Raw genomic sequence first — 14235 nt, 5'->3', positions numbered from 1 at the left:
CCACTGCTCCAGAAACATGCATCACTTCTGGAAAATGTTTTCATACGGATTCTAGTGAAGATAAAAAAAAATCAGCTTGATTGACACCTTGTCCAGGGTGACCTTTGAGGAATGATCAGAGTGCTAGTGGGTGTGTGGAACGAACTGTTCCTACAAAAGTTGACATCTTTAAGGGATAAGAAAAGGAACAAATAAAATTGTGCTTTGTCAAACTGCATGTATAGATAGAATCAAGGTTCATCTAGAAAAACAACCCAAAATATGCTCTTTAAATTTGTTTATTAGATTATATATTAAACCTTCACCTCAATTGAAGGTTAAGTATACAACATTTTAAAAGAATCAAAATGGACCTTTGATTCTAAAAGCCAACTGTATACAGAAATAGAAATGAACATATTCAATATAATGTTTTTCAGAGTAGCTTATTGCTGATTAACAAAGACTACAAATTTATTTATTAGTAACTTCATTGCAGTGTTAATTATAAGCCTACTTGTGACATTGCGAAAAACCCTTATTCGCCACACTCCAGCACCTATTTCGGGTACACTGAGAATTTAGCATGGCCAATGCACCAGCACATCTTTCAGGCAGAGAGGAAACTCACGCAGACACTGGGAGGACATGCAGATTCCATACAGACAGTGACCCAAGTTGGGAACTGAATCTGGGTCTCTAGTGCTGTGAGGCAGCAGTGCTAACCACTATGCCACCAGAGATTTAAAATAAGGGACTCTCAAACATGAAGTTGAATAGGACTGGAAAGAGGAAACGATTATCAGAGGTGAAAGGTCGCTTTTTGGAGCAGTCCTTTGCGAGTAGGGAGGGTTTTAAACCCAGAATATCAAGGCACCCTCTTGACTGCTATTTGATTCATCATACATTTTTCTTTGCTAACCATGAGTATTTTGCACATTTGGGTGCGTGAACAGCATGGCAAAATTTAAACAAATAACAAAGAAAAACAATTTACCAATGTAATGTGAACAGGTAAGATTTGATAGAAAAAAGGAAACCTGTAGTAGCAACCACCTGTGTTTTCCTGCTAGGCTAACAAACCTGTTGGGCAGCTCTGATATTTTAAACTGAAACACAAACTAGTTTAAAATGCCGTCAGTGCGCATTATTTTATATTCCATTGATTCTACTCTTACACCTGAATAATGAGGTATTATTTGGAATCAAAAGCATATTGACTATTTGAGCCAGAGGCACATTGAAAAACTGATTATTAAAATAAATCACAGACAACAGGTGGTATATAGTGTGAATTGCAGAAAATGTTTAAAGTGCTATTTCTATATACACACTTAGTGACAGCTGACTGGCATGCTGTTGAAATGATTGTGGATTAAAGCAATGGCTATAAATTATAGAACTTGATTGTGAAAAAAGTCTTACATATATTACAAAATTCTCTTTTTAAAAAAGTAGTCCTTTGAAAATAGTGACTGGTGTTCATTTCCTTCTTTCCAAAGTATGCACCCAATTAATTCTGGTTTCTGTAAATAAAAAATATTTTTGAATATAAATTACTGTTGTGTAAAAATTAAAATATTAATAAAGGAAATCATGAAAGGTACTTACCCAAATATTAAGTGTCGTACGTGAACATAACCATCTAAAAGATACAAACAAAATAACCAATGGATAGTGTTAGGGGACGTGGCTTTGATTTTAGTTTATGCAGGTAAACATATTTTCTATCCCTCTGTGTAATAAAGTGGGAAGTAGCTCTTCAAAGTTTCATCAGTGTGCATTGTATAGGAGAATGTGCCTACTTGGCATTAGTCCTAAATTTCTGGCTGAGAATTGGCAAAGCTGTTTACAGGAATAGGTGAAGTGTAAATTCAGTTCCAGGGTTGCATAATGATTTAGGAACTTAACTATTGAACCAAATGCTTGTCAGAACTATTTACTTCTCATCAAGGAACTTCCCTTCAAATTCTAACCATTTATTTTCAAATGTTAATGCAGTGGTTTTACTAGCTGTTTGAAAATTATTCGAAAACTAAACAAACTATTGCAAGGAAAATTAGGATGGATAAAGCCAGTAACCATGAGGACAAAATTTCAACTTGGTCGTACTGAATTGACAATACGAAGTAGAAAATGAGTAACAGAAAGCGGAAACCGTAATTGACAAATACAGAAAATTGCTATCTGTCAGAAGTGGCAAGTTGCTACTCTGTGTATAAGCAAAGGCCTCCTTTTGCACTGTAGAGATTTATGATTCTAAGAAAGGTGAGATATTTATGCTTGGTGGGAAGGAGTTTGTGTGAGCAGAGATGAGAAATCAGTGTCTGCGTATTTTCCTGAAGAGTGTGGTTCAGTGACCAGAAACTCGAGACGATTAGCCTAGGGATAGTAGTCATATGTAGCCATCTTACTGCCACTCAAACTCAAAACTGACCCAAGCATCAGCTGTGACCTTCATAATCTATTCAGCATAGTACAATGCAAAACCATCAAGGTGCTGTGTTTACTAAGTAATGCACTGATCTTGAATTATGTTCATAATTTTTATTCAAAAGATTCAATACATTCCGTATTGGGGTAATAAGCAATATTTTCTATGCAATTAAAACCTAATGTGATTATCTGTAACAAGTGCTACTTACATTTACCGTCAGCATTCCGGCAGATTATTTGGTTTCCTTCTCCGACGTCTATTACATCCAGCTTCTCTCCAGATTTTATGGGTAAATACAAAGGTCCTTTTCTCTCTTGCACAGCATTCTGCTCCACAACTGCAACGTTCTCCACAACTATCTCTTTAGTATACTAGGAAAATATCCACAAACATTAAAATGAATGTTATAGCATCTTGCATGAATGTCACAAACTGCAAATTCTAGTCCATTTCCACCTGTTTCTCGGTCCTTAACTACTTTCCACTGATCTGCACCTGTCCACTCCTGGCACAATTATTCTATGCAACCAGGATAGCTGGTACACAGCAGCATGATCTTCTGATGAAGGGCACACATAAGTTACACATAGATGGAGTGGAAATTCTCTTGGTTCACAATTGCCCCTGGATTTCACAATGGAGTTTTTTTAGCTAAGTGGGTACAACTGATGACAACTTGAACTTGGAGAATCTGGCTATACAAGCAAAGCATTTGGCTTACTTTGCTGAATGTAAATGAATTCATTTCCTCGCCTGAATATTGTATCTGTCACCACTTTCATGCAATGGTGTGCTGAGACTTCCTGCAAAAGGTCTTTGGATTATGTCTGGAATGACCCCAGTGCAAAAAGTCAAGGCCACTATTATCTTGAGAGTGGCAAGCATTGGATCGCCACCAACATGAATAAAGCCAACATTTTGAGTCTAGATGACTCTTCAGAGCTGGGACTAATCTCCCCAGATAGCAATTCACTGAAGGATGTCAATGTCTCCCTGGAGAGATTCAATCTATGAAGGCATTTGCATTCTGACTGTTGAAGGTAGGTCATCCCTTAGTCTATACATTCTGTGCACAGTACATCGTCTTCTCCTACATTAGCTCGTCTATTGTCTCTTCTGCTAGAATTTAAATACAGAATCTAACAGGCCTTTGCACAGTAGCAGATCCCCTCACCTGCCTGAATAGTTGCTCTCCTCTCCAGTTCCTCATTGGAAGAGGAGCCTCCTCAAGAGTGCACAATCTCCACGGACAATGGCAAACTCCATTTCCCATGCTGAAGTACATTCCTGTCTGGAAACCCCTTCCCTCTCCCTCCCTCCTTATTTGTTAAGGCAGCCTAAGATAGTGAATAAATAAAGAGCAACAAGATCCAAACACAGTCACCTTCACCAGCAGACTCTGCTGGTGAATGCAGCCATCATCCCACATGTAGACCTTTTTATCCACCCTTGCTCTGCCTCCTCATACCCACCATGATTCACTCCCAACATTGTTTCTGTGCACCTAACAAAAATGAAGCGGACAACATAAAATCACAATGGATTGGGTGTTTGATGAGGTCACTTGCTCATTGATTGGATTTTTAAAAAATGATGGATAAGGTTATAATTTTGGTGCTCGAGTGCCTTCGGAGACTGGCTTTAAAATCCAGCCCATAGTCTTTAAACTGAAGCGGAGCTCTTGTTGCTGACCCTAGTGTATCCACCATGAATTTTCAGTGAAAATCATACTGAGTTTTCTTTGCAGAATGCATCATTTAATTTTAAAGTAAACTCACATTAAATTTTTCTCTAAATTCTTGCTCCTTTAACAGTTTCTTCTTATCCACTTTTGTCTCCTTTTCTTCATTTAAATCTTTCCTCTTGCCTTTGAATATTCCTTTTGCCTTCTCTCTAATAAAAAGAAACAAGTTTTACAGTTATACATTGGTCTTTCAGATTTATTGACAAAAAGTGGCATTTATGCTTAAAAATGTAGAATATGGAGCTGAGTCCATGTGGAGTCCACATCCCTGTGGAGCTGAGCCCACGAAAAGATCAGCCATGATCTTATTAAATGGCAGAGCAGACTTGAGGAGCCAAATGGCGTACTCCCGCTCCTAGTTCTTATGTTCTTATTTTTCTGCTTTATAACAGAATTAAACATCTAAAGCCAAATATAACATTGGTTGTGCAGTGCTCAGGGTTAGCCTAAAGATACAAAATCTTATTGAATTTTTCTCTAAGTAACTTCCTATGTTATTTGTATTTATGTCAAAGTTTTATTTTAACATCCATTCCAGTTTTTTGAGCAAAGTAGAATATTGAAAAGTTTAAAAGTTATTTTAAAGTTTATTACTGGAGTCACAAGTAGGCTTACATTAACACTACAATGAAGTTACTGTGAAAATCCCTTAGTTGCCACACTCTGGCACCTGTTAGGGTACACCGAGGGAGAATTGCAATGGTGTTTCTGTTTTGCCAAGAAAACCACCAGTGCAGTAAATGGAAAAAAAGCTCAGTATTCTTGTGTTCAAATGTTCTTCTCTCCCAAAGGCACCACCCCATATTGGGATAGATTTCCGCCAGCATTGCACCCAAGGGGCCCGTCGTTCATTTGTAAATCTATAGTCTCAATATGCACTTTGACTATGAGGAGCCTTGTAGCCATGCCAAATTTTGTTTTTGCCCAACGCTACCTCCACAGACCTCTTTAGATCCAGTAAAGCTGGGAGTCACAATCAGGAGTGGGGACCCCCCCCCCCCCAAACTTGTAGTGCTGATGCCAGTTATGGAATTCTACTGCAACTCAGTTGAGATTAGTACAAATGATCTGAATTTTGTGTTGCACTGAATGGGGAATTTATTTAAGTCAAGTAGATAGTTTGTGAAACTATACAAGTACTTAGGCACACAGTACAAAAGGCTGGATTCAAATTATCTGAAGAGTGAGCAATATATCTGCACAATTTATCAATTTGATGTGGATTGTTAACGTGTCAAATACAGATCACAAGTTTTCACAATTTAATTTCACTGGATAATTTTTCTATGATGTGATTTCATGATGTGAAAACAAAATTAACCGCTGTAAAGCAAACAATTTACACAGAAATAACTGAAAGATGGGATGTGGATGGGTCTGCTTTCTATACTGGAAACTCTTGGTTTTTAGGTGACAGAGGAATTATACTAAAGTTCACTGACCAGGAGCCATAGTACTGGAGGAGAAACAAAATAGAAATTGCATCAAGATGACTGCATTAAGACATAGATTGATTCATGGGAGTGTGCAGAGTTGGAAGGTACAATTCAATCGTGAATTGTACATTTTGAGAAAAGTGACAGTAAAAGGAAGCATGCCCTTAACAATGAAAGGAGAGAGAAATCTGGTGATTTGCAGATTTTAAAAAAAGTGGGAGCGCAGGTAGGGAAGTTTGCAAAAGTACAAACTGGATTCTTAATTTCATTCACTTCAAACACGATCAACGGAATGATGCCGAATTTGTGCAAGGAATTGGTTCGGTCTCAGTCTGGGCAGTAGACTTTAAGACTGCTATGAGAGGTGTGTTAAACAAATAGGAAAGATTTACAAGAAATGATACATTAGGAAGAAAGACTCAACATTGGGTGGCACAGTGGTCAGCACTGCTGCGTCACAGCACCATCCTTATTGCACCATTTTTCCAGCCATATTCAGCTTTATTCTGGTTCTATACTCAGTTATGTGTGGTACCAGGGATAATCTGGAGATTCCTAATTTTGAGTTCTACTTGCTAATTCCCTACTTAGCTCCTTAAGTTCTGACTGCAGGACCACATCTTTCTTTCCGACTATATTATTGGAATCAACATGGACCATAATTGCTGGCTGTTCGCCTTCCCCTGCTGAAAGTGCTCTGAAAGATGATCAGTAACATCCTTGTGTTACTATTGCCATTCCAGCCTCCTTTATGTAAAGCTATGACTCCGTGGCCTTGGCTCTGGCTGCACTAGAACAGCTAGTTTATTAAGTTTTTAGTTGGCTCTTTAGTTCATTCTTTTTAGTTTAAGTTGTTTGGCTCGTCCCTTGCCACATATCCTCTTATAATCCTCCTCCTTAGATACCTGTTCAAAACCATTATTTAACAATGTTATAATCTCCGCTGTGAGTGAATTTTGTTAATCTCTGATTGTCAAAGATCAAATCTAATGTAATCCAATTACAGCCAAGACAATGTTCTGTGGTGGTTAGACTCTATTTCTTTTGTCTGTAGTTGCCTCCCTGTAACAACATTGATGATAACTAAAGCAAAGACCATCATTGATAGGAGGCTTTTCGGGAAGGAAGAACAGTTAGGAATAAGGATATCTGTTTGGTGTACATATGCATATGCAAGGCCTAATTATTTGCAGTTTATACACTTTATTCAGTAATCAGAACTGAATACTGGTTGGAGAGTGAGATGTCCTCAGAGGACACCTGCCTGTTAATAGTCATGCATTTCCTCTCTCCCTGCGTAATCCCTGCTATCCATGAAGCTCTCAACTTCAGGGATGTAGGACTGTGACTCCAGCTATCACTCAAGTTCTGAAACCTGGAGCTTGAACTGCTGCAACTGATGACACCCATGCACACAAGAAGCATCTTGGAATTCCCACATAGCACTGGATGTACATCAATGCTAGGGGACATGCACCTAAAGTGGGAGGGGGAAGTTCAAAGGAGATATGAAGGGAAAGCGTTTTTTTTTTACAGAGTGATAGGTGTCTGCAACATATTGCCAGGAGTGATGGTAGAAGCAGAATTGATGGGGGTAATTAAGGGGTTTTTAAGATAGGAACCTAAATATGCAGGAATATAGAAGGATAGGGACCAAGGGCAGGTAAAGAGATTAGTTTAATTTGGCTTCCTGTTTGGCACAACATCATGGGCCAAAAGGGTCTGTTCCTGTGTATACTGTTCTACGTTCTATACACAGTTGCAGTTGGAGCAGCCTTGCCGTTCCTCCATTAGATGATAAATCCTGCTATTAATAATAAACCTTAATACTACCAAGATGTCTTACTCTTTAAAAAGAAAGACTCACTAGCTACTCATACCCCTTCTGTTGTCATCGCTTAAATATAGAGAAGACAATCCAATGCTTCAGTTAAATTTTTAACATTTGTCTAAAATTTTACAGCTGCTTAAAGTTAGTTTATTTGTCACATTTAAGACTTACATTAACATTGTAATGAAGTTACTGTGAAATTCGCCTAGCTTAGACTTAGTCCATAACTTTGGAGAAAGGGAGACATAGCAGCAGTACTCACCATTCAATCAACTCACAGCTTTCCTATGATTTCACTTTAATTTTCTGTAAAACTTGTTTCAAACTTCAGTGGATTGTCCAGTTCCCAAGTCTCTCCTCAGGTCAGTGACGGACCCTACAACTTGGCCTCAACTCATCTTTTTTCTGGTGTTCCTGATTCCTCCGAGGTCTACTAGAGCTACTAAGTCTCTCCTCAGGTAAGCAATAAGGTCCAGGCCTCAATCTGCTTTAATTGACTCGATCCCTCCCAAGTCTGTTCCTGAGTAGCTCATTCGGTGCTCTTGGAGATATCAAGAAAGAACGCGTTGATGGATTCCGGTCATCTTACCCCCTATAGGATGGTTTGTAGATGAAGTATAGCATTGATGACAATTAAAGCAAAGACCATCATTGATGGGAGACTTTTCAGGAAGGAAGAATAGTTAAGAATAAGGAAACCTGTTTGGCGTATGTAGGGAAGATGTACGGCCTCATTATTTGCAGTGCTTGCAGAGCAGAACTGCAAAGTTGGTTAGGATTATATTCAGTGGAGTTTAGAAGAGTGAGAGGGCATCTCATAGAACCTTATAAAATTCTAACAGGGTTAGACAGGATAGATTCAGAAAGAATGTTCCAATAGTAGGGGAGTCCAGAACTTGCAGCCATCGTTTGAGGCTAAGGCTTTAGAACTGAGGCGAGGAGAAATTTCTTCACCCAAAGGGTGGTGAATTTGTGGAATTCTCTACCACAGAATGTAGGTGAGGCCAAAACGTTGTCTAATTTGAAGAGAAATTAGATATAGCTCTTGGGGCTAAAGGGATCAAGGGATATGGGAGGAAGTGGGGGACCAGAATATTGAATTTAGTGATCAGTCATGATCAAAATGAATGGTGGAGCAGGCTCAAAAAAGGGCCAAATGGCCTACTCTGCTTCTAGTTTCTGCAGATCAAGGAAGGACAATCAGAGTCTGACCACTTCAGAACATTGTCATGAGGATGTGTCTAGGGCAGTGGATAGAGGAGAGCCGGTGGATGTGGTCTTTCTGGATTTTCAGAAGGCGTTTGACAAGGTACCTCACAAGAGGTTATTGCAGAAGGTCGAGGGACATGGAGTTGGGGGTAGGGTGTTAGCGTGGATAGAGGATTGGTTGTCAAATAGGAGGCAGAGAGTGGGGGTCAATGGGTGCTATTCGGATTGGCGGTTGGTGACTAGTGGAGTGCCCCAGGGGTCGGTGCTGGGGCCTCAGCTATTTACCATTTATATAGATGATCTGGAGGAGGGAACCGAGTGTAGGGTGTCGAAATTTGCTGATGACACCAAGATTGGGGGAACGGCAAATTGTGCGGAGGGTGTGGAGAGTCTGCAGAAGGATCTAGATAGGCTGGGCGAATGGGCCAGGAAATGGCAAATGGAATTTAATGTTGGCAAATGTGAGGTGGTCCACTTTGGTAGAAATAATGGTAGGAAGGACTATTACTTACGTGGCGAAAAACTGCAGCAGGCGACGGTGCAGAGGGACCTCAGGGTCCTTGTGCATGAGTCGCAAAAACCCAGCTTGCAGGTGCAGCAGGTGGTCAGGAAGGTGAATGGGATGCTGGCCTTCATAGCGAGGGGGATTGAATATAAAAGTAGGGAGGTCTTGCTGCAGCTGTATAGGGCATTGGTGAGGCTGCAGCTGGAGTACTGTGTGCAGTTTTGGGCGCTGCACCTGCGCAAAGATATTTTGGCCTTGGAGGGAGTGCAGAGGAGGTTTACTAGGCTGATACCGGAGTTGAGGGGGTTGAGCTATGAGGAGAGGCTGAATAAACTGAATAAACAGCTTGTACTCGTTAGAGTTTAGAAGAATGAGGGGAGATCTCATTGAGACGTATAAGATGATGAATGGGATGGATAGGATAGAGGTGGAGAGACTCTTCCCGCTCAAAAAAGACAGTAGAACTAGGGGGCACAGCCTCAAGATAAAGGGGGGGCGGTTTAGAACGGAGTTGAGGAGGAACTTCTTCACTCAAAGGGTGGTGAATCTCTGGAATTCTCTGCCCGTTGAAGTGGTGGAGGCTGCCTCGCTAAATATTTTTAAGAAGCGGGTTGATGGGTTTTTGATAGGCAAGGGGATTAAGGGTTATGGGGAGAGGGCGGGAAAGTGGAACTGAGCCACGACAGATCAGCCATGATCTTATTGAATGGCGGGGCAGGCTCGAAGGGCCAGATGGCCTACTCCTGCTCCTATTTCTTATGTTCTTATGTTGTCTTGGCTGTAATTGGATTACATTAGATTTGATCTTGGGTGATCAGAGATTAACATAATTCACTTACAACGGAGATTATAACATTGTTAATTAATGGTTTTGAACAGGCATTTAAAGAGGAGGATTATAAAAGGATACATGGCAAGGAACGAACCAAACAGCTTCAACTAAAAAGAGCTGCCTAATGGGCATGTCTTCATCAGTGCTTTATTTCTATGATAAATATTCATAAACTCTTCAACATAAAGAAAGTCACAAAAGCTTGAAATACATCATGAAAAGACAAAGGAATACTTGAAAGATACACCAAATGAATCAGCATGTAAAAGAGGAAAAATGGGTGAACATTTAAAGTGAGACTTTCTCTAGCCTAACTGTATAATTCTGAGTTAACATTTCAGGTCAATTGCCTTTCATCAGGCTAACGAAAAGTCATTGACCTGAAACACCAACTGTTTTTATTTCAGATTTCCAGCATCTGCAGTAGTTTGCATTTGTGCAAAAGTTCTGAAGCTGGGTCCTTTTTTGTAATTTTGACCAGTTTTTTCCTTGAGAAACTGAACTGGATTAGTCATATGAATACTGTAGCTATCAGAGTAGGTCAAAGGCTAGGAATCCTGTGGTGAGTAACTCACCTCTCAACTCCCCAAAGCCTATCCAGCAACTACAAGGCACAGTGTAATGGAATACTCTCCACTTGTTTGGACGAGTGCAGTTCCAACAACACAAGAAGCTTGATACCATCCAGAACAAAGCAGCCTGCTTGATTTCTCCCCTCCCACAAACATCCATTCCCTCCACCATCGACAAACAGTGTTAGCAGTGTGTACCATCTACAAGAACTCAGGTCCCTTAGGCTGCAAACTCACAATCGCTACCATCTAGAAGGAAAGAATAGCCTATACTCAGGATATCACCACCTGGACATTCCTTTCTAAGTAATTCACCACCTTGACTTGGAAATATATCGCCTTTCCTTCACTGTCACTGGATTAAAATCCTGGAACTCCCTCTCTGACAGCACTGTGGGCATACACAATGCCTATACCTCAGGCACTGCAGCAGTTTAAGAAGGCAACTCCCCACCACCATTTCAAGGGCAACTGGGATGGGTAATAAATGCTGGTCTAGCTAATAACAAAACATTTGTAAATGAACTAAAAAAAACTCAACTGCTCTGTATGCCAGCATTTTATTTTGCAACTTATTTATTTGTGTACAAGTAGGCTTGCATTAACACTGCAATGCAGTTAACTATTTAGTTTATAAAAGTATCACTTTACCTGAGCCCTTTAGCATCTGCAGTGAAGTCATCTGTGAAATTAAACAAAACAGTTTAACATTTTTTGTTTAAAAAATGAATAAAAGTTTACTGGAGTTTCCTTATGAACTTTTAACATTAAAAAAAACCAATTTATTAAACAAGAGAAAATGAACAATATTACACAAGACAAAAACATGTTGGAAAGATCTCCATACGAACACAAAAATGACTCACTATTTCCTTCAGCCAAGCTATACCCTTACAGACAAAAAGACCCAGTGAAGATTTACATCAAGGCTTCTTACTTGGGCTGGCTCCGCTGCAAACAGTTTTCTAGCTGCTGATTTCTGAACATTCACTCGATGCATTTTCCCCAGCAGGTATCTTTTCCAGAGACACCCAAAACTGCACATTAAACTCACCATCACTTTGATGGCAGAGTAAACATAAGTCCCCTAAACTCTGACCACCACCGCACCCCCCACCCACCACCCCCAGCAGCAACTTTTATCAGAGAGCTTGGAACTCCCCCACACACACACTCCAAAATTTCTTCTCTGCTTTCCCCATCTCCGTGTCTCTCACTGGACCCCTATCACTAGGCAACATCACAGCTTTTTTTTTTAAACTTTGTGTCTTGCTTCCCCAGAAAGTCACTGAACTACTTTGTAACCTATCTCTTCACTTCAGGAATTGTAAAACTACATTTAAAAATCAGTGCATACAAACAAATCTAGAAAACCTGATCTTTTTTGCTCAGAGGCCCTCCAAATTTCCTGGTACCAAGCTCACAGAAAAAAATAAATGAAACTGAAACCACGTTCCACCTTCTTTAGCACAAAAATAGAAATAATGTACAACTTGTATTTATATTTATAGCTATATCCAAATATAGATTTGATAAATAGTGGCATAACTTACCCTCATTACTGCCAGAGAAGAGAAAAAACAAGAATTAAAATCCACAAATAATAACTGATAACAAAATACATAACTATGAAAACCATATTCACCAGTACCTATTACCCGACTGATGTGCAAATTCATACAATTTTAAAATAATGTGATCCTTTAAACAGAACTGGAGTCACTGAGTGCGAGTAAGATTGCTGATTCTCATGTTGCACCAAAAGACACTAGCAGTGCAAAGCTTGATGGATTTTGCCTACTCTTAATAGGCCAATCATCCAGCTAATCACATCAGTAGCTGGATGCAGTCATCAAGCTCTTCAGCACAATTTCCAGTTGGTGTCCCAGGCAGCACATGGTTAGACTCATCATGGAATCCCTACAGTGCAGGTGATGGTCATTTGGCCCATCAAGTCTGCACCGTCCACAGTTTCACCAAGGCCCTATCCCCGTAACCTCACATATTTCCCCTGCTAATCCCTCTGATACTAGGGTCAATTTAGCATGGCCAATCCACCTAACCCGCATACCTTTGGACTGTGGGAAGAAACCAGAGCACCCAGAGGAAACCCATGGGGGTTGAATAACCTTTTAAAAAGAAAGTTGCATTCACTATATCAACATTTATTTCCAACTTGAGCACATTGCAGACGGCTGGAAGGAGGTGAAACGTTGCCTTATGGTTTCCTGCTACCTCTAGAATGTTGCAAGGCAGCACTAGAAGGGAAAGGTGGAGAAAGGATCACACCAACTGCACTCAGAAATGTTGGTTATGGATGGGAGAGGAAATGTGCTGCAGAAGCACTACCCCAGGGACTTGAATCCAAACACAGGGAGAGGTTCAATAATTTCACTAGATCAGCAAAAGTTTGTGTGAAACAAGACAGGATGAAATAATTGAAGAGGTCACTCCATTGTACTACAATAACATATTCTTAAACATTTTAAACAGGTCCACCCCATTTGTATTTATGTATCTGGAAATCTGGCTAAAAGTTGCCACCGCTGCAACCATTTGGATAATGGATTGCTACTTTCCTAACTAGTTGATTAATTCAAGTTATCAGTAGACTGAGCATACCAACTGGATAATAAGTATATAGCATTAATGCAATAATAGTCATTTTCACCAAAACCCAGTCTATGCTCACAGGCCATGAGATTTTAAATCTTGGATATTTCTACACATCAGGGAGGGATTAAACACTGCATTGGCAGAGAAAGATAGCAGGGCCACATGATACACACAACATTTTGTTGTCAAATCAAAAACAGCACTATCAAAAGTAAAATTCAGCAAGTACACTAGTTCTACCAGTAACAGTATTGCCATTCTCTTCAAGTATCAGGAAGTGCAACACATAATTTACTTTACCCTTCTGTTTCTTCTAACTTTGTGTTCATTTCTCCAGTTCTCTTTACATTTTCTTCACGCTTCCTGAAGATATTTCCCCAGCTGCTCTTACCTGTGTCTGATTTGGATGTTCTGTCCCTATAAAGAGCACAGAAAAATACCAGGGAATGAACCATTAGGTTTTAGTCACCTTCACTAATTTCACTAGAGATGGCATATAAAATTTCCTGGTGTATGGAGGAGAGAGGCCTAAACACCACTGATAATCACCATCTGCTGACATTCATTGACTAGGCCAGATGAATAAGGTCACTTGGGAAACTTTTCTGGAATCATACTGCAATACAAATCATAACAACAAGAAAGGAGGGAAAGAAGGTGAAAGAGGAAACCTTTTACTATTAAGAAATTTAATTTTGATGAGGACATAGGCACAAGTAATCTATAGGTGGCAAAGTGACAATGACAATTTAATCACTTACTCAAAATCACCATGTTCCTTTACGTTGTTAACATCTTCATAATACACACTACTTGCACTACTTTCGGAGTTAGTCATAGCTGAGAAATATAAAGAGGATTTGATTAGAAGCAAAGCAAAAGGAGTTTTAAAAACATGTTGTGCACATTGAAATTTAGAAAAATATATTGGTATCCTATTTAATCCTAAACCAAGCTTTTCCGTTCCTCTCTGCATAAAAACTATCAAATTCTACCTCCATAATATTGTATACGTCCATTCCCAATTGCTGCTGAAATGACTATTTCCACCCCCATATTTGACCATTTTGAAAG

At 39.7% G+C, this 14235-nt stretch overlaps 1 protein-coding gene and 1 long non-coding RNA gene across 2 annotated transcripts in view; both read right to left on the bottom strand.

Annotated features, from left to right (window-relative positions):
- Window positions 1–291: 291 nt before the first annotated feature.
- LOC145348363 (uncharacterized) lies at window positions 292–11298 on the bottom strand. The gene is made up of 5 exons (XR_013887930.1): window positions 11197–11298; window positions 4195–4309; window positions 2625–2787; window positions 1591–1624; window positions 292–1505 (listed from the first exon to the last, which is right to left on the bottom strand). It is a non-coding gene; the product is annotated as an uncharacterized LOC145348363 (long non-coding RNA).
- A 431-nt stretch (window positions 11299–11729) lies between these two features.
- The window catches only part of LOC145348362 (uncharacterized), a 55220-nt gene continuing 52714 nt past the window's right edge, over window positions 11730–14235 (bottom strand). Inside the window, exons 16-17 of the mRNA XM_080196568.1 lie at window positions 13923–14001; window positions 11730–13578 (exon numbers count right to left, since the gene is read on the bottom strand). Coding sequence (XP_080052694.1) covers window positions 13458–13578; window positions 13923–14001 — 200 coding nt within the window. The 3' untranslated portion in view covers window positions 11730–13457. The remainder of the gene's footprint in view (window positions 13579–13922; window positions 14002–14235) is intronic.

Source organism: Carcharhinus amblyrhynchos, chromosome 9 (genome assembly GCF_965287045.1).
Source record: "Carcharhinus amblyrhynchos chromosome 9, sCarAmb.v2.hapA, whole genome shotgun sequence".
In the NCBI taxonomy this organism is placed as follows: domain Eukaryota; kingdom Metazoa; phylum Chordata; class Chondrichthyes; order Carcharhiniformes; family Carcharhinidae; genus Carcharhinus; species Carcharhinus amblyrhynchos.
The sequence above is the reverse complement of the archived record's forward strand: the minus strand, read 5'-3'. Positions and strand labels throughout refer to the sequence as shown.